A 21,756-nucleotide genomic window follows, 5' to 3' on the forward strand; every position below is an offset into this window, starting at 1 on the left:
AAATTGCTGAGAGCACTGATCCTCATACCTAGAGCAGAAGTTCCCAAAGGGAACTTTGAGGAGTCTCAGAGATTGAAACTATTTTCATAAAACTCAGATGTTATTTACAACCTTTTTCACTGTGTTGACATTTAAGTGATGGGGCACGAAAAATAAATGATAACATTGCTGGCATCTCAGCATGAAGCAAGACAGTAGCATAAGCTATATTAGTGGTTATTGTGTTCCCCAATGTAATAACGTCCTTGAAGCGGTAAAAATTATTAATTTTTATTAAATCTCAAACCCAAAGTATATGTTTTTAATGAAGGTACACATAAAGTGCTTCCATGGCATACTGAAGTAGGACTGTCATTTCAAGGAAAAGCACACATGATTGAGTTGAAAGTTGAACTAGCTGCTTCTCCACATGATACCTCATTTACGTGAAAGAACAACTGACAGACAAACTATGGTTATTCAAATTTGGGTACTGGGTAGACATTTTCACAAAAATAAATGAGGTGGACCTGTCACTTCAAGGAAAACAACTGACACTATTTGTTGGCAATGATCAAATGCAAGCTTTTAAGCAAAAATCAGAATTTTGGAAAACTTGTATCTTTCACAATGAGCTTGACAGCTTCCCAATAATGGAAGACTTTTCTAATGAGATGGTTAAGATTCACAGATGTAATATTTTCATATTGCATAATGAAATGTTTCAACATTTGGAAGATCTTCATAACTCACTGAACCAATATGTTCCAAATAACCAATGCATGATATTATAAAATTATGTATGGATAAATATCCACTCAAAATGTATGACAGACCAATAGATTTTAATATAAGAGTGCAAACAAGCTTATTATCATTTCAGATTCCACATTAAAACTAATCTTTAAGAAATTAGAAATTATGGAATTTTGGTGTAACATCAAAAAAGAATATCCACAATTGCCTGAACAACTATTAAAATAGTCGTCCCTTTTTTACCTATGTATCTGTACTAGGCCAGCAGGGTTTTCTTTACCTACTTCAACCAAAACAATTTACTGGGATACACTAAGGATAAAAGCAGATAAGCAAATCCAGCTGCCTTTGATGAAGCCATACATTAAAGAGATTTTCAAATACATAAAACAACATCACTTTATAGCTTTTCTTTGGCATTTCTGAATTGCCAGAATCACTCCTCTTGTGCTTTGGGCCATTATTAAGTAAAATAAGGGTGACTTGAGCACAAGCACTGCAATGCTACAACAGATGATCTGGAAACAGAGACAGACGGCTACTAAGCAACTCACAGGTCGGTTTCATAGGCAGGATGGGTGTGCGGGACAAAGCAATGACTCACATCCTGGGCGGGATGAAGCAGGATGGCACAAGATTTTATTGCGCTACTGAGAACGGTGTGCAGCTTAAAACTTATACACTGTTTATTTCTAGAATTTTCCATGGAATTTTTTCCAACCTCAGTGTATTGCAGGTAACTGAACCCACAGAAAGTGAAACTGTGAACAAGGAGGACTACTATATTTTGAGGTAATTATATTTATTCCACAATATTTATTGAACACAGGAATGTCTCAGGAGCCAGGTATCCTGAGATACAGTATCCTACTACTCTGCATCACACCTGTATCCCAGTACTCTGGGAGGCTGAGACAGGAGGATTGCTTGAGCTCAGGAGTTCAAAACCAGCCTGGGCAATATAGGGAGACCCTGTCTCTACAAATTAAAAATTAAAAAACAGCCAGGTGTGGTGGTATGTACCTGTGGTCCCAGCTACTCAGGAAATGAAGTGGGAGGAACATTTGAGCCCCGTAGGTTGAGGCTGCAGTGAGCTGTGACTGCACCACTGGACTCCAGCCTGGGCAAAGAGTGACAGACGCCCTGTCTCAAAAGTAAATCAGTAAAAATAAAAAGAATGTCCTGGGCACTGTTATTCTAGGCACTAACGATATGGCAGGGAACAAAGACTGGATTCCTTCTTTCTGCAGCTTACAGTTCAGTTTCACCACTCAAGTGTCTAAGCAACAGGGGTATCAATATCACCTGGGAGTTTATTAAAAATGCAAATTTCTACAATTGAAAATTAGATTTTTTAAAATGCACAATCTCAGGTCCCAACCCAGACCTACTGAATCAGTGTCTGCATTTCAGTAAGATCCCCAGGGCATACTCCTGCATAGTTTGAGAAGCAAAGGATTTATGCATCTCCCTAACTATTGTGAACTTCTTGGAGGTAAGCTATTACCTTGAATTTGTTCTACCACTAGTATAAATAATAGTTTAATTGTTGTGCTAATCATTCAAACATAAATACCTATTGTATGAACTTATTTCTGGGGCTTAACAAAAATAAGGCAGGAAACAGTGGTTCACATCTATAATCCTAGCACTTTGAGAGGCCGTTGAGCCCAAGAGTTTGAGAACAGCCTGGACAACATGGTAAAACCCCGTATCTACAAAAAATATATGTGTGTGTATGTATATATATGTGTATATATGTGTGTGTGTATATAAATTAGCCAGGTGTGGTGGTGTGCACCTGTAGTCACAGTTACTCAGAAGGCGGAGGTAGGGGGATCACCTGAGTCCAGGAAGGCTGAGGCTGCAGTGAACCGTGATTACGCCAGTGCACACCAGCCTGGGCAACAGAGTGAGACCCTGTCTCTAAATAAATAAATAAATAAATATTAAAAAAGGGCAAAGTCAAACTGGCCTAGATCCTGGGAAACTTTCCATCTCCTAGCAGAAATAAGGCAGTAATTCTAATGACAGCTAACATTTCAAAAAATGCTTTCTGTGGTCTAGCTGTTGTACCAAGGGCTATATGTGACAATCTTATAAAGCAGATTACTATTATTACTATTCTCATTTTAGAGATTAAGAAACCTGGAGCTCAGAGGTTAAGAAAGTGATGGAGCTAGAACAAGCAGGATGTCTGACCCTAAACCACAGAAAGTGGTAAATGTCATAAGAGTTGGATCTTGAAGAAGGAGCCCATGAGTTCCCTGATGGAAATATTGTCCCTCAATTTTGAAATTGTCCAGAGCACTAAACTCAGTTCCTAGCACATAAGAGACATTCATGGACTGCAAGGAACTCTGTGAATTGTTTAAGGTTAACCTATCACATTCCAGATTATTACCAATCCAATAATCCTCCATTAAAGATATAATGAGCCTGAGATGAAACAGCTTCTCTCTGATGTGTTCTGCATAGAGTCCATTCTCTAACTTGGGGCCATTGTTCCAAGCACACAAAGTTAAAAAAAAAAAAAGGAGACAGAAAGAAAGATAGGACATCAACTAAAAGATGAAAGCCACTTTGAAATCCTGGAAGAGGCTGAGGCTTGTTCTGGAGAAAGGGAAGAGCACAGGCCGTGGAATAGCTTCTTTGTCCACAGAGAGCAAGGGATGAATGGAAATGTTGGTCAAAGGTCCCCCACTGTAAAGCAAAGCAGGAACTGCAGAGCTAGTCCATTACTGAGAAGCATCCCTAGAGCCTCCATCAGTTCTTAAACTTCCTTTCGTACACTTCCCATCAGCCCCTTCCCAATGGCATGGAGTTGGAGTCATCTCAATTCTCACTTTCTGACAATTCCACATGGAACTGGGACATTTTCCCCTACAACATTTTGGGGAAAGTTTCTATTAATAACACTCTTCATGTCTGTTAGAGATTAAATAGACTTTCATGGGCCAACCACCTTGTATACCTTAACCATCACATACACCATCATGTATATGAGAAAACATGTTCTGGTAATAAACAACGCAATAAAATCAGCTTCTTCAACAAGACATTTACAGGATAAAGATCTACCTTTATGATATACCAGATATACCAATTCAGTGTAGTTCTATATGAAGAATTCTTCAAGTAACACACAGGGAGAAAAATATCAACTAACAATGTCTAATTATACTAAGGATGAATTTTTGTGAGGATCAAATTCAATCATATTCAAGAGTAAATCTATGAAAAGCTCAAGAAAAAGACAGGCTGGGTGCGGTGGCTCACGCCTGTAATCCCAGCACTTTGGGAGGCCAAGGCAGGCAGATCACCTACAGTCAGGAGTTCAAGACCAGCCTGGCCAATCTGGTGAAACCCTGCCTCTACTAAAAACACAGAAATCAGCTGGGCATGGTGGTGTGTGACTGTAATTCCAGCTACTGAGGAGGCTGAGGCAGGAGAATCGCTTGAACCCGGGAGGTGGAGCTTGCAGTGAGCCGAGATAGCACCACTGCACTCCAGCCTGGGTGACAGAGCTTGACTCCGTCTCAAAAAAAAAAAAAGAAAAGAAAAAGACAAAAGCTTACACACAATAAGCATCAGCTCACCTCTTAGGTACCAACACCAATGGCTGGGGTCATCTCATTCTCTCACTTTCTGACCGTTCCACATGGAATGCTAACCATATATGCTTTTCTAATAGTCAAATTATTTGATTTTTCCAGTCAAATCTGTTTGAATATGAAGCTTTTATCTCACTGTTTCACACCCAAGGGTTCTAATAAGGAAACACAATAAATAAATTACAAGGGTAACTGGTAACTACCCCCACATTTATGAAAGCAAACTGGGCATATTAACTAAGTCAGACTTGAGCACAAAATTTATGAACCACCCACATCCTAGGTTTCGAAAAGCTAATGTTTTCCCTCTTCTTAACCAGATTAACAGATGGAAGACTCTGAGAAGTCATCTAGAGATGTCTTTAGAAATTTCAAGCATGTTTTGCTTAACAGTTCATGTCACACTTTATGATTCTACCAGAAGGCAAGGGACCGAGACTAGGATGACTATGATTAAAAGAAGACTGTAGATCCAAGGATGCTGCTACTATGGCATCACACTTGTATGCAGCTGTAACAGGCAAGATCAACATTAGCCTGGTTCTTCTACCGTAACAGTTCCATGTGTATACAATGGCTAAGTCTATTGATGGTGGGAGCAAGGGGCCGCAAGCTCAATGCCTTGAGCTGGAGGGGACAGGACCCATCTAAAGGGGCTGCTGCTGACTGTTGTCTCTTTGGCATTTGAGCTCAGCACTGTGAGATTTCTGAATTTACAAGAGGAATGAGAGGTCCTCTGTTTTTATGTAAAATATCTCAATTTCAGCACTGGCATCTAATTAAGCATTTTCTATAACACTGTCTATGGAACAAAATCTGCCTGTGAGTTTGTGCGTTCTTCAGTATTGCTGTTTGTGATCTCTGATGCTTTATGGCATCATACTGTCTTTGCAGGACCCTAAAGTCAGAGTCATATCCTTTTATTTTATATTCTGCATAGCTCCTTAATAAAATCCTTATGTTTCCTAAGAAATAAATGTCTCTTGAACTAACAAGAAAAACATGGCTATTATTGATAGTCTTGTCTGTCTGTTTCTAAGCTTTGATCAAAGGAATAAAGCCATTTCCATATGCCAGCACCCCTGAACTATGCCACCCTCCAGAACTGAGCCATACTACTAAATATTAAGCTTTGCCATGTCTTTATCATGTTTTTATCTTTTATTTTTATCATGCTTTTCTACCGTTTCCACACTTATTCCCAATCTCAGTTGAGGTTGTAGTTTCAGGTTCACCAGTCCACACCAAAATTTCCTCATCTTTACAATGAAGACTTTGAACAAAGGTAACCCCAAACTATCTAGAAGTCCCTTACAGTATATTCCACTCAAAGTCTTACAAGACCTGCAACTATGAGCTTTCCTTCCTGAAAATTTTGAATATAATTCTTGAAAACATTCTTTCACATCTCCTCCATGTTGCATCTATTACGGAATTATCTGTAAGATGTCTGTACTGGGTTGAACCATATACCCACCAAAATTCATGTCCACCCAGAACCTCAGCATGTATCATCTTATTGGGAAACAGAGTCTTTGTAGATATAATTAATTAAATTGAGGTGAGGTCATACTAGGTTAGGGTAGGTCCCAAATCAAATGACTTGTGTCCCTATAAGAAGGCCATGTGAAAACAGAGGTACAGCTACAAGCCAAGGAATGTCACACATTTCTGGGAGCCACCAGAAGCTTGGAAGAGGCAAGGAAGGATTCTACCCTAAAGCCTTCAGAGGGAGCGAGACCCTGATGACACTTTGATTTTGGATTTTTCTTTTGAGACAGAGTCTCGCTCTGTTGGCTCAGGCTGGAGTGCAGTGATATGATCCCGGCTCACTTCAACCTCCGCCTCTTGGGGTCAAGCAATTCTCCTGCCTCAGCCTCCTGAGTAGCTGGAATTACAGGCACCTGCCACCATGTCCAGCTAATTTTTGTATTTTTAGTAGAGACAGGGTTTCACCATGTTGGCCAGGCTGGTCTCGAACTCCTGACCTCCGGTGAATCCGCCCACCTTGGCCTCCCAAAATGTTGGGATTACAGGCGTGACCACACCCAGCCTGATTTTGGATTTCTAGCTTCCAGAATGATGGGTGAACAAATTTCTATTGTTTATTACTATTTTTTTTTTTAATTTTCAGTAGAGACAGGGTTTCACCATGTTGGCCAGACTGGTCTCAAACTCCTGACCTCAAATGGTCTACTTAGCCTCAGCCTCCCAAACTGCCGGGATTACACGTGTGAGCCACTGCGCCCGGCCACAAATTTCTATTGTTTTAAGCCACCAAGTGTGTGATAATTTGTTACACCAGCCATAAGAAACCAACAAAACATCTTAACACCTCCTCCTCTTCTTTACTTAGGCTATCCAAGGTTTGGAGTGGGCTTTATCTTTTCTTACTTACTGAGGTATGATGTGCAAAATGGAGCAAAGAACACAAAGACACATTTTGTCAGGCACTCTGCATATGGTGAGGGCTTCATAGAGACAGGAAACTTTATGTGAGCTATGTGACATCACAGACTGGTTTTAATCTATTTCTATGTCTCAGGCACCTAGCACAGCACACAGAGTTGACTTTTAAAAATGACTGGCATGTGGCCGGGCACGATGGTTCACGCCTGTAATCCCAGCACTTTGGGAGGCCAAGGCGGGTGGATCACGAGGTCAGGAGATCGAGACCATCCTGCCTAATATGGTGAAACCCCATCTCCACTAAAAATACAAAAAAATTAGCCGGGCGTGGTGGCAGGCGTCTGTAGTCCTAGCTACTCAGGAGGCCGAGGCAGGAGAATGGCGTGAACCTGGGAGGCGGAGCTTGCAGTGAGCTGAGATGGTGCCACTGCACTCCAGCCTGGGCGACAGAGCGAGACTCCATCTCAAAAAAAAAAAAAAGACTGGCGTGTGTAGATATATACGAAGCAACAAATGAAAGAATGAATGAACTAATGAACATCAACAAAGTCATGATGAACAAATTCACAAATTCTTGAACTATTGTTAACTTATATGACCAATACTGCTCATTGAAAAATCATGGTAAAGTTACAGATGCATTTCAATTCCCCATGGATGTAGAACTGTTCAAGTTTGCTATCTGAATATTTCTGTAGCCTTTTTTATTATTTATTAACTTAAGGGTTTTGTTTTTTTGTTTATTTGTTTTGACATGGAGTCTCACTCGATCACCCAGGCTGGAATGCAGTGGGGCGATCTCAGCTCACTGCAACCTCAGCCTCCCGGGTTCAAGTGAATCTCCTGCCTCAGTCTCCCGAGTAGCTGGGACTACAGGCGCGCGCCACCACGCCCAACTAATTTTGTATTTTTAGTACAGACAGGGTTTCACCATGTTGGCCAGGATCGTCTCAATCTCTTGATCTCATGATCTGCCTGCCTCGGTCTCCCAAAGTGCTGGCATTACAGGCGTAAGCCACCGCACCCGGCCAACTTAAGGGTTTTTTTTTTGTTTGCTTGTTTTTGTTTTTGGTGAAGAAAACTAATCTGGGCAAATAGCTCATGATGAAATTTGACCAGAAAATTTCTGAAAGTGTCCAGTAGTGTTTTTGTCTCTCTGATCCCACTGAGCCACTCCTTCACAATCTTGGTGGCTGCATGCCCTCCTCCAAGGTGTGAGAGCATCACCTGGCACTTCTGAGAGGCCTACCTCCAGTTGCTTCCTAAGCTGCCACTGTCCACAGGACCCTCTCCCCAGAAGCTAAACAACTTGCCAAACTAAGAACTAAAATCTGTATTTTCAAAATATCCATGAAGTAAAGAGAGAGAAAACAATCATAAACTTCTTTAGTGGTTAATTTTTAAAAAAGAAAAAGATTATTTACTGTTCAACAGCTCTGAGGGACAATGCTCTCCCCCAGATCTCCATCACTGAAAGTCTGTTCAATCTCCAGCACAGATTACTTCAAGTGCCCTAACATCCACATCCCAACTGACTGACGTTTCTTCCTTTTCAAAGCACTCGAGCCTCTCACAGGCCTCCCCTGGTTCCACCTTGAATGTATCTGCTGTCCTGTGCTCATTAACCATTGTTAGACTCTGGCTGCCACTCATCTCATTGTACTCACCTTTCCGTCCCCTGAAGTACCTCGTATGATACCTTATGATGGAAGGCAACCCAAAACTACTTTATTCACTGGAACATATATTTTTGCATAGAACTTTCCAAAAACACAAACTGAACAAACTCTTTTCTTTCTTAAGTTCAGGGGGGTAAAATAAAAAATATTTTTATGCATTTTACCCTTGAAGTGCTAAAATCTTACTTGGAAAACACACCATCTACCCCAGAACACAGTATGCCTAAACTATTTTGGAAACACATCTGCCTTCTTGAATTCTTCCTGTCGCATCATGGAACTCTCAACTGAGAAGACATAACAGGAAGGCTAGTGAGTCACTCAAGGTCCTTAAAAGTTAAAATTAATTCAGCAGGGCAAACCAGCTGAAGACTGGGCCTAGGGATTTATTTATTTATTTTTCATTTTTTTATTTTTTTTGAGATGGAGTCTTACTCTGTTGTCCAGGCTGGAGTGTAATGGTGTGATCTCGGCTCACTGCAACCTCCATCTCCTGGGTTCAAGCGATTCTCTTGCCTCAGCCTCCCAAGTAGATGGGATTATAGGCACGTGTCACCACAGCCGGCTGTTTTGTATTTTTAGTAGAAATAGGGTTTTGCCATGTTGGGTGGTATCAAACTCCTGACCTCAGGTGATCCAACCTCCTTGGCCTCCCAACGTGCTGGGATTACAGGTGTGAGCCACCGCGCCCAGCCATGGGCCTAGTATTTGTAAGAAAAAAGGGGGAAAAATATTTACAGTTAAAATTACCAAAAGCCATCTGAGCTAAAATGAACAGTTAGAAGAGGTTTCTAAAAGTGTGAAAAATACAGACTTATCCAAAGCTCTAACACTTAAGCTAGCTAAAGCCAGAAATAAGAGGTGCTGCCAGTTGTGTTGACATAATTAGGTTTGTGACTCTCGCTCTCATCAACTATGCAAAAGAGTTCCACTTTGCCTCAAGACTGGAAACCAATCAATTTAAGACATCAAAGGATTCAAACTCTAAAGCAACACTGCTATAGTCTAAATGTGTCCCCCATATTTCATGTGTTGTTGGAAACTTAATCCCCAAATTCATATGTTGATTGGAAGTGGGGCCTTTGGGAGGTAACTGCGATTAGGTAAGGTCATCAGGGCAGGGCTCCCACAGTAAGACTGGTGTCTTTATGAGAAGAGGAAGAGAGACCTAAGCTGACATGCATTCTCTTTCCCTCTGGCCATGTGATATCCTCGCCATGTTATTCTGCAGCAAACGGCACTCACTAGATGCTGGTGTCATGCTCTTGGACTTCCCAACCTCCAGAACTGTGACCTAAATATATTTCTTTTCATTATAAATTATCCAGTCTCAGGTATTTCGTTATAGCAACAGAAAACAATCTATGACAACCATGGATCAATCTCAATCCAAGGCAAAGCATGAAGTCAACTGAAACCAAAATGGCCCTTTTCCTTGGCACTGGCCCTCCCAACATATAGACCTATAGAGTCGAATAAAAGAATGTTTGTGGAAGACTGAATTAGTGGCCCCAATTCTTCATCCTTTCCAGGAGCTTAGAACATAAATAATAATCACCCTACCTGAGTGTTCTAAACAACTATTTTATACAAATTGTTATTACTTTTTCTATTTCTACAAGCATATTGATGTAGCAAACATCAGAGAGCATGAGTTAATGATCGTGAATCTATCCATCCAACCAGCAAATGAGTAACTTTATGAAGCCTTTTACTATGTGCCACATACTGTGTGAAGAAGTTCACATACACACATAATGAAGACCTGGCTGCTGCTTTCATGGAGCTCTAAGTCTAAATGGAAACTTTTGAGTAATGCCGAAAGCCACTAAGATAAACATGATAGCAGAAACTTAGAAACATTTCTTTGGGAATACAGAGAAAGGACTTTATACAGCTCAGAGGGTCTAGAAAGGTTTCACAGTGGAAGTGGCATTTGATCTAAACCTCAATTGCTTAGAGGAATGGAAAGATCCCCTAAAATATAATTTTCCACTTCCTGGATTCTCAAGATACTACTATATGCCTCCAGTTGAACCAGATGAAATCTGATACATTTAGCCTCTGTGGTAAAACACTGGAGCTGTGTCGGAAAACCTAGGTTCAAGTCTCAGCATGGCCACCTGAGAGTGAGAAAGTACCACCAACAGGGTCTGGCACATTATAAACCCACAGAATCTCAGTGTGCCTTCCCCAGTAACTCGGGTTATTCAGCTTCACCTACTGTGAGGCAACAGGATCAATGAAGTTATAAAATATGTAGCCAATGCCAAAACCAGGCACTGATTAAGATATAACATCGAGTCTCTTATTCAACACATAAAGTTCGTTTTGGGATATGTAGATGGCTCCCATTTTCATTCAGCGTTTCATTATTTATTTATTAAGCTCACTTGCCATATTCCAGGCATTGAAAATACAAAGATGAAGATGAACCAACCCTTGCTCTTAACGTCCAGAAAGTCTTAACTCAGAGTCCAAAATATAGGTAATTCATAATTAAGAGAAAAGCAAACTTTTATATCACACCCCGTACTGATACTGATGATCTCTAATATAATAATCATGAATATTCATTGAGCTCTTGCTATACGCCAGATACTGCTCCTAAAAGCTCTTTGAAGATGCTCTCGCTTAATCTTCACAGCAGGTCTACGCCAAAACACTCTTATCCCCATTTTATAGATGAGAGGCTATGAGAACTGCCTAGATGTAGCAGAGCTGGGATTTGAACTCAGGAAGCTCACTCTAGAGCCTATGCTCTTAATGATAAGTTAATGGATCATGGGGCCCATTGCCACACCATCTAGACTTGGTTTTCTCTGTGTATAATTCTGCTTTTGTACACTTTAGCAATGAATCTAATTTTGAAACAGTTACTACACAAGATCCATCTAGTGTCATACTCTGTGTCTTCAATTTTGTTAAATCCCAAACTAAACATAAAATTACATGTGGGTACCACTGAAACCTGTACCCAGGAAGGTTCAAAATGATGCATCTTTTCAACGTTTTCATAAAGCAAACATGAAACACCAAGTGATTAACAGAGAGACTATATACAGTGTGACCAACAGGTATTTATTTATCTGAGCCATCATGCTTACCTGGGGCCACTGAGGGAACTGTATCTTTGAAAAAAACCCTAACTAGATTCAAAGTTCTCACTTTGCAGTACCAAGATACAACCTTTCTTTTAGAATCAGGGCCAAGGCACTCTTTAACTTTTCTAAACTCCTATGAAAATAGTCATTTCACAGATGCTTTTCCTTTTTCAAATAGCCTCTTGTTTTCTTAAAGGACAGACTACAGAGGAGGAAAAGGGCAGCCACATATTGTATACATGGTTGATTATATAAAAAGAAGTTACTAAACAGCTGGAGGGGGCGATTCAGTAGTAAAGGAAAATAGAAAGTAGTCAGTCTCTGGGTTAGCCATTGCATTTTATTGTATAAATAGCATTCTAACTTGGAAAGGATGCCCCTGAGGTAGAAATGAGTCTATTTTTCTAGGCTCCCCAAAGTGCAGTCTACGATCCAAAGATAATTGCATCATGATTTAGTCATAAAACACACACCACTGTGATGACTATGTATTTAACACACAGCAAGTCAACAGACAACTGTACACTTTTTATACATGTACTATGGCATGGCATACTAAGATGTCACAAAATATTTGCTCTCGTTTTCTCTTTTCTTTCAACTGTTAGTATTTGTGTTTATTTTATACATATACACATACACATGTAATACTATATAAAACATACATAATAAACACTAACTTTATCATTACAAGTGAAACATACAATGTTTAATTTAGACTGATCATGATTATTTTAAACACTAACAGTATGTTTCACAGGAAGGATGAAATCAAAAGAGATACAATGCTAAAAAACTGCTTATTTTATTTCATTCACCAATCTACGTATTACCTGAAACCTGAAGTGTGATTAAAGCAAAGTGATTTCATTTCATGGGGATCCACAGCAGACTCTGAGGCAATTCCAAAAGAGGACTCCCAAAATTATGACCATTAATATTGAGACACTGCAACATGCTGAAGCAGGTGCAGAGATCCCAAGTGAACATTTTGAAGGCTGGCATAGGTTTGGCTTCTAGCATATTTTTTAAAAACACAATCTCATTGCTTTTCAGTCACAGCTAATACATTCTTTCAAGCATATCTGATTTGAAATACCTATCCTCAGCAACTTATCAAGGGCCACCATCATCCTGTCAAAACCAACTTTCAGAGAGAAAACTAAGCATATCTTCTTAACATGTCAAAAAACTCTAATCCAGTTCTCATCACAGGCCAAGCACTGTAAGATGTTCTGTGGAAACCCAACAGCAAGTAATGTCAGGACACTGAGCAAACGAGTGGTAAGTGTCACAGCAGAGGGACCCCTGAAAGTCTTCCTGGAAAGAGGGAGTTAACATGTACATTTCAAGAGTCCCAGTAGGTAAAGTGGAGTGCATAAACTTTGCCCTCTCCACAGGCCCTTACTGACACCAGCACTCAATAAGCCAAGGGGCTATGGACAGAAATACCTAAATACTCATCAGCAGGGAACTTGCCAAATAAATCGTGGAACTTGTATATAGTGGAATAGTATACATAATACTTAAAAAGACTGAAGTAGAAAAATGGACTGATCTACAAAATATGTTCTTACGTGAAAAAAAGCAAAGCATTCATAAAACAATCTAATTGGAGTAACTTTTTCCTGGTTTTAACTATTTATTGTGGCAAATTTTAAACATACAAAATTAGAGAATAGAATAATGAACCCGCACTTACCCATAATGCAGCTTTAACAATCAGCAGCTTATGGGCAATTTTGTTTATTTTTTTATCCTTCTAATCCCAATTATTTTGGAGAAAACACCATATACAATATTGTTTCTATCAGTATGTGTTATACTGTATTATATATGTTACACTATGACATAGATTAGTATTTTATATTAGTATATATCTCTAAAACATAAGGATTCTAAAAAATCATCACAACATTTAGGTAAATTTTAAAATTGATTATTATTGTTATATTTTTTAAATTTTAATTTAATTTTATTTTATTTTTTAATTTTTTTTGAGATGGAGTCTTGCTGTATTGCCCAGGCTGGAGTGCAGTGGCGCGATCTTGGTTCACTGCAACCTCTGTCTCCCGGGTTCAAGCAATTCTCCTGCCTCAGCCTCCTGAGTAGCTGGGACTACTGGCATGCACCACCACACCGAGCTAATTTTTGTATTTTTAGTAGAGACGGGGTTTCACGATATTGGTCAGGCTGGCCTTGAACTCCTGACCTGGTGATCCACTGCACCTGGCCTTTTATTTTTTGAGATGGAGTCTCGCCTGTCACCCAGGCTAGAGTGCAGTGGCGGGATCTTGGCTCACTGCAACTTCCGCCTCATGGGTTCAAGCAATTCTTGTGCCTCAGTCTCCCGAGTAGCTGGGACTACAGCCACCCGCCACCATGCCTGGCTAATTTTTTATGTTTTGGTAGAGAAGGGGTTTCACCATGTTGCCCAGGCTGGCCTCAAACTCCTGAGCTCAGGCAATCACTCCACCTTGGCCTTCCAAAGTGCTGGGATGACAGGCATGAGCCACCATACCAGCCTTAAAATTTATTATTAATATGCGGATCTATGACTCAAATGTTTTCTGAGAGGAAATAAAAACATAAGGTAATGGTCATCACTGGGAAAGGGGCCTAGGGTGAAGGGAAGAGGCAGCTTAATTATTCATTTAAAAATACATTTATGTTTTTTGAAACAGAGTCTCGCTCTATCACCCAGGCTACAGTGCAATGGCATAATCATGGTTCACTGCAGCCTCAAACTCCTGGTGTCAAGTGATCCTCCTGCCTCAGCCTCCTGAGTAGCTCGAATTACAGGCACATGCCACTGTCCACCACGCCCAACTAATTTTTTTGGAGGAGGAGAGATGGGGTCTTACTGGTCTTGAACTTGTGGGCTGATGTGATCCTCTTGCCTCAGCCTCCCAAAGTGCTGGGATTACAGGCAAGAGCCACCATGCCTGAACAAAACTTTAGGTTAGTTTAAAACTTAACTACAACAGAACCGGCTACACCAGGAAGAGTAACAGAAAGGGTGCCATGACCAGAGGGAGACAGCAAGGTGTCAGTAAACGCCGAACACAGGAGGTAGAGCTTGGCTGGAAGATGTGCAAGGAGTCTTTCATGTATTAATAGATTCAAACTCCAGCAGGTGACAATGTCTATCAGCTTCAGGATATGAATTCTCTAAATGAGTAAAAAGGATAGAGAGCTGTGAACTCAGGGACATTACTGAACATAATTATGATTCCAATAATGTGCAGGGCCAGACCGTTATGAGATGAAATGGCCTCATCTCAACCTCCCTACCGTCACATCCCACAGTAGTATGCATCATTGAAAGTACTGGGATTTTTAAAGGGCACTTCAAAAAAGCTACTTTTTTTTCTTCTTAAATAAGTTAATGTCTTAACTCTTCTTTTCCTTAACTTTAGTCCTTGTAATTTATCTACCTTATAGATTGTAAAAATGTGATTTCCTTCCCTGGTGGTTGTATCTATTTTCTTTGTTATATCTATATTAACATAGTCCTGGGACCCACTAGGGGAACTGCTGGACTACTTTTAAAAAATTAGCCTTTCTGAGTGCTTGTTTACGCTGAATTCAGATACAATAAGGTTCTCCACATTCTTCAATCTTACAATCAGTATAGTGGGAGCTATAAGAAAATGATATTTAAAGTAGCTGACTTTTAGGATCCTGTTCATTTCTGTCACCATTTTAACACCTCCGACAAATCCAAAATATTACAAATATAGACAAAAGTCCAGAAAGACTGGTCTCAATTAGACTAGTTAAAAGCCTAAACTTCTGAATATATTTTTCAAGAAATACCATTTTCCCACTTTTAAATATTACTTAAGGCTAATAAAATACTCCTCAGTAAATGTCAAAAAGAGAAATGCCTTTAATGAACAGACGGCTAATGTTTTAACTTTTTATGAGCTTCACCATAAATAAGTTCTTTTGAAGCCTTTAAAATAGTTCTCTTAATTGGGTTATATCCTTCCCCCTACAACTTTGTTTCTTTTATTATTTTGCTTACCAAAACCCAGTATTTCTAGATAGCATATAGAAATGGTCTACCTATGCACTGCAAGTGTAACTTCTAAATACATGATATTTTACTGTACTTAACACCAAGTATCTGTTTATTTTACAAAAATGCTTCCCAGAACAAACAACTTTATGCATGATCCAAAATGAAACTAACCTAAAATATGGTTGAGGAAAGCAGTAATATTTTGCAAATAAATTGCCCAATTTTACCGCAAGATGCTCACGTTCCTCTCTGCATAATGGACATTTTTGGTCAGTCTAGAGATTTACTCCACCAATAGCTGAAAACATCAAAAGAAAGTGCCAGCTGAGGCTATGCCTTCCCCAGGGGTACCTGTTTCATCCGGTGAGCTGGGGGAGGCACTGTCTTGGGACAACGTTGTCCAGCTGGACTCCTCATCACTTGGTGCCAGGTTCTGGATCCGGTGCAGTGCACAGTCGGTTTTGGCCCCTGTTTTCGGATGATCCTTCTTGGTCTCTGGGCTGGATGACACTGTGGCTACTTGGCCGTCTTCAGGGCTGGACTGGGGTTTGTTTGGTTTCTGCAGCAGCAAATCGCCATTCCCAATGATGGTGGAGGCCTGGCCCTGGACTGGCTGGGATTTCTCTTCCGCAGTCCCATGACGGTTGCCTCGGTTCTGCTCTAGTTCTCTGGCTGAGGTTTCCAGATCTGCATAGTAATTTAGGAAGCTCTTAGTTCTCCTGGGCTGGGAGGGTAAAATCTCACAGCTCGAGGAATCCTGTGGGTGGGGCTCTTTACCCTCTAACTTCTCAGAAGTTATGTTAATGACTGCAGTGGGGCTCAGGTTTTTGTTGGGGTCCTGCTGCCCTTGCTCTGCAGCCTTACGGAGCTGGTTCTCCCCATTTTTCACCAGCTTGATGTTGGCAGAGCCGTTTCCCAGCAGGGGCTGTGCAGCTGGATCCGAGAGGCCCATGGCCGCCTGGATGTTAGTTAGTGCATATTTCTTCCTGCATTTGGGAGGTGTGCTGTTCTTGGTTTCTGTGTGTTTTATTTCAGCGTTCAACAGTTCATTGTGGGAGGATCGGAGGTTAAGGGTGTTTGGTGGTGTGGCTGGGCTGTTGCGATTTGTGACGTCTGTAGTTCCGCTGCTGGCCATAAACACTGCCAAGGTGTCGACACCTGAGTCAGCTGGAAAAAAAAAAAAAAAGGTCATTAGACACCTGCCATGATTAAACTACTTAGTATACAGTGTGAGTAAATATTTTTATATAGAAAACTAAAAGAAGAAATGCTTCCAGTGCACATACATTCTCATAGAATGGACCCATTTTCCTCTTTATTTCACCATTTGTTCCTATATTAAATAGGAGCAAACAAAGGGCTTAACGTGGATAACCAAAAGCCAATTAATAGAAAAGCTAAGAAGTCTGAGGACCTAAATTTTACTTAAAATAAAAAAGCATTTCTCTTTGAATTCACATAAAAGCATTTTCTTCTGGTGGCTGGTCTTCATTTTTTACAAGCTTGAAAAATCATCCCCTTTCCAAATATTCCCACTACATTTTTATTCTTTGGTTCCTTCAGGCAACAACAAAAAATTGCTCAAGATTCCTCTGGGGCTTCAGCTTTCTTAATTAACCTGAAAGGTCATTGTTCAATGATGCTCCATACATCCAAGGTAATTTTTCTCAACCACGTTTAGAAACTGTGTTCTGAATGCCTGGAAAACTAACCCTGCATTAGAGTTTGCTAATGTCTTGGTGAACATTTTTGACCTGGGCTAACTGTTTGTACTAAACTGAAATTTTGAAGAAATGGCTTAATTTCTGAAGAACACGTACACACGCACACAAAACTATTACTGTAGCATTGAGCCCTTGGCTACAGACAACATGTTAGAGCTCCCAGAGGAGTCTGAATATATTCCACTGAATTAAAATACAGACTCAGATGTTTGCAGTCATCACGTGCCTCTGCAGAACTCCTAGGAAACTATCTGGCAACTGCATTTATCTCAAATATTGTTTGCGCTGTTAGTGATTTATTCTATATGTCTCTCGCTGGGAAGAAAGAAGGGTTTCTTAGACTAGAAGGGAATAAAATTCATCAGCAAGAATTCCTAAGGTTTCAGATTTCTCAGTCTATAAGGAGTGACTTCTTTCTTATCTGATCCTTTTGCCCTCCACAGAGACTTTGATGATCTCTACCTCACCAGCAGATGAACCAAAGCACAGCTCCTGAAATTCCTGAAATTATATTCTGACAATTCCCTCTTCCTCCCCCAGGCAAAACAGGGATCTTCGCAGGAGAGAAGGGCAAGAATTTCCCTGTTTGGGAGCTTAGAGGTATCTCTCCATCATCAAATACTTAGGTTGGGCAATTTTAGAAAAAAGTTACTCATTCTAGAGTCCCTATGCTTCCAGGAAGCAAGGCAACATCAATCCTCCACTCTAGGCCATGGCCATTTTTATAACAGAATGACCATGTGGCCCATAAGAGAGTCAAGGGCTGTAACCCCAAGGGTTAGGATCTTGGGCCCCATTCTTTGAAGTTATTATTTATCGGGATTCCTTCTTACCCAGCACCTCACCTTAGCTCTTAGGCCTCATTTTACAGAAACAGAGAATGTAGTGTGGTTTTTCCTTTTTCAAAATGTCCTTTTCCTCCACCCAGTCCAATGGAAGGTTTCTGCCTTTTAAACAATACTCTTGACAATTAAATTTAAAAAAAATTTTTTTTATTACCGTTTGGCTACAACTATTATACCATTTTATGGGAAACATATGTTTCAATTTATAATTCAATTTCACTCAAGAGTGGCATTTCATATGAGAAGGGCCTACCTGAAACCTATATGAAGTTTTCCCTGAGACACATATCCAGAGCATAGATACATGAGAGAAAGTTATTTTTAGACTCTTGGGTATTTAGAGTGAGATTATGAGAAAGTGCAAATCTGCTGGCTTCCTAAAAGGCATGGCAAAACATTTATATTAGGCTGCTTTATGGTGCTAGGTACTATTATACATTCTAGCAATGTTATTAGGGAGATATTTTTATTTACTTTGTTTATAACCATACATATTTTCAGAGAGAATACCATCAGAATTTCTAGGTGATTTTTAATATTTAAGTAACTTTTATATCCTCAATATGACAGATTAAGACTTCTAGCCACAGCCGGGTGTGGTGGCTCACGCCTGTAATCCCAGCACTTTGGGAGGCTGAGGCGGGCAGATCACCTGAGGTCTGGAGTTTGAGACCAGCCTGACCAACATGGAGAAACCCTGCCTCTACTAAAAATACAAAATTAGCCAGGCATGGTGGCACATGCCGGTACTCAGGAGGCTGAGGCAGGAGAATCACTTGAACTCAGGAGGTAGAGGCTGCAGTGAGCCGAGATCGCACCATTGCACTCCAGCCTGGGAAACAAGAAAAACTCCGTCTCAAAAAACAAAAAAGAAAAAAAAGACTTCTAGCCACATTTTCACAGTCTTTGGGATCCCATTACCCTCTCGGGGGCCATGTAACTCTTCTGCTTGCTAGAAATAATGGAGGGCAGGCAGGAGGGGGAAGAGGCTGGATAGAAAAGGACCATCCAATACAAACTGGATGAAAAAATGCAGCTCTGTATACGCCATATTTATTGGTTTGTTTATTTACGTACTTATTACTTTTGAGACAGGGTTGGTTATTTATTTATCATTACTTTTGAGACAGGGTCTTGTTCTGTCACCCAGGCTAGAGTACAAGTGGCAGGAACATGCCTCACTGCAGCCTTAACCTTCTAGGCTCAAGCGATCTTCCTACCTCAGCCTCCTAAGCAGCTGAGACCACAGGCGTATACACCACACCTGGCTAATTTTTTGACTTTTTGTAGAAACCCGTCTCACTTTGTTGCCCAGGTTGGTCTCAAATTCCTGGGTTCAAGTAATCCTCCCACCTCAGCCTCCCAAAGTACTGGGATTACAGGCGTGAACCACCAGGCCCAGCCTGTATATGTTGTTTTTATATATCGAAGCCTGAACACAGTTTGAGTAATATCTTAGATATTAAATAATGGTATCATGTGGAGGCAAAAGAAAAAGTTCAATTCTAGAGCTAAGGCAGCCAAACTAATCCCATGAACTATGGAGTTCCTCTAGGAGTTACATATCAGCTTAGGAAGTCCTTGGGCTCAAAAGGGTCATGAAGTAGCTAGAGGTTAGCAAAATCCTAGAAAGATCAAGGCTGCAAGAAAGCAGCCCCAAGTGAGAGGAAATGCTGTAAGGGTTAAGAGCACAGATCTCATGGTCAAAGAGAGAAAGGCTCAAGACCTATCCGAGCTACTTACTGGTTAAAAATGGGGATAATAATAGTAACTGGTTTACATGACAAGTAAAATGAGCAATGCCTACAGGGAGTTTATAACAATAAATGTGAGCTCCACTCACCACTTTGTACGAGTTTATAACAATAAATGTGAGCTCCACTCACCACTTTGTACGCAAATAATATAGCGCGGGGCTGCCTACCAGGGCCCCCAGATTACCCTCCACTCTAACTGGTCCAAGTGATTGAAATGGTCTTGTTGCAGAGACACACAGAGAGGAAAGAGACTAAGAAGGAACAAATAAGTTGGGTCTATAAAGATTTAATTATGAAAAAAAATATACATTCCTCGGGTTTAAGAGGATAGAGGTTTGTGTTTCTCTTTAAATAAAAGAAAATCTTACAATGTTTCTTTAAACCTTCTAATATTTAACTGTTTTCTTTGGAATCAAAAGGCCTAAGAAATAAGACCAAACTCTTTAACACAGCCAACAAGTTACTTAAACTCCTATTTCTTTGCTGTAAAATGAAATTATAATAGTATCTACACCTCATTGAGTTTTGTTGGGGACTAAAACAGATGACTGTCAAACCTTTGACATAATGGCTGGCATACTGTAAGAGCTCAATACATGTTAGGGATTATTATAATCTTATAGCTCCCTCCTTCCTTGCACACTTTTATTTCTGACCACCATACCTCAAGCCACCACTGACTGAGCACTTTCTTCTTGCTGGGTACTGTGCTAGGAATTGGAAAACCAAGGAACATAAAGTTCCCACCTGCTAAGTGCTTTCAGACTTGTAGAAGAAAAACACACAATAAAGTCACAGAAATCACCCAGGGTGACTGGTGGGCAGAGGAATAAGTGGGCTACTCACCTAGGGTTGGGAGAGGATCTTCAGGGAAGGGAGGATTATCATCAAGGGAGCCTGAACAAATCGAGACATGAAAGGAGAGGTGGTATGATGGAGGGGAAGGGCAAAGGCAGGGGTTCTTCTGAAGCATGCTCTAACACTTTGGACTTGACCCTGAGGCAACAGCAGGAAGAATGAATGGAAGGTTGATGTGTACATTCTGAGTGTGTGTGTGTTATATCTGTGCATATGTTGAGCCTTTTTCCTCTAGTATATTCTCCAAGAAGGCGATGACTATGATGAAAAGACATTAAAGAAGTAATGTAAACCAGGCAATTAAAACATCAGTGGTGATAAGAGAAACAGTGGAAAGAGGTACACAGACAGTGTCTCCTGAACCAACAAAGAAGTAGGCTGGCCCCATTTTTAGGCTCATTCTCTGGCCTTAGAGTGGACTCTGCCATTTACCAAAGGGAAGCAGGACCAGTTGGGAGGTTCTTTGCAACAGTCCAGTCCAGAAAGTGGGAGAGGACAAGGTAGTCACAAGAGACTTAGGTATGGGGGTGAAAGTCTTACTCTCCCACTACCGCAGTTCCAGCTCTGGTCAATCATCCCTTGACCAGGGCAGAAAGATAAGGTTCCCATTAGCCACTTGGATTCAGAAGTGAGGATTGAAGAGTCTGGTGAATTGAGTAGTTAGAAAGACACTGGTGACTTCTATCGTATCAGCTTCAGGAGAATGGCAGAGGTGGGCAGAGTGAACTTTATTCAAGGAGCTTCACTAACAACAAAGTTGTGGGAGACAGGACAGTAGCTGGAGGATGACCCAGGGTTATGGGAGGGACTTTTTACTTTTTAAAGATGAGATTCTTAGTTATGGTTTATTGTTTAAAGGCTGTAAAAGCAGAAGTCAATAAAGAGAGGAAAAGTGGAAACACGAAAGAGTAACAGAACAGTAAGGTAGAATCCACGTGATGAGAGAAGAGAAGGGACAAGACCGGACTGGAAGCAGCACTGCCCAAGATAAGGGTCACTTCACG

General features: G+C 40.6%; 1 protein-coding gene across 45 annotated transcripts in view; it reads right to left on the reverse strand.

The window, feature by feature from the left end:
- The window catches only part of APBB2 (amyloid beta precursor protein binding family B member 2), a 398,003-nt gene that overhangs the window by 183,719 nt on the left and 192,528 nt on the right, over positions 1–21,756 (reverse strand). For all 45 annotated transcript variants that reach the window (XM_063664510.1, XM_054486425.2, XM_063664494.1 and 42 more), the window contains one exon: positions 15,920–16,735. In XM_063664510.1, the coding sequence (XP_063520580.1) occupies positions 15,920–16,735 (816 nt within the window). The remainder of the gene's footprint in view (positions 1–15,919; positions 16,736–21,756) is intronic.

The sequence above is a fragment of the Pongo pygmaeus genome, chromosome 3 (genome assembly GCF_028885625.2).
Source record: "Pongo pygmaeus isolate AG05252 chromosome 3, NHGRI_mPonPyg2-v2.0_pri, whole genome shotgun sequence".
Taxonomy (NCBI): Eukaryota; Metazoa; Chordata; class Mammalia; order Primates; family Hominidae; genus Pongo; species Pongo pygmaeus.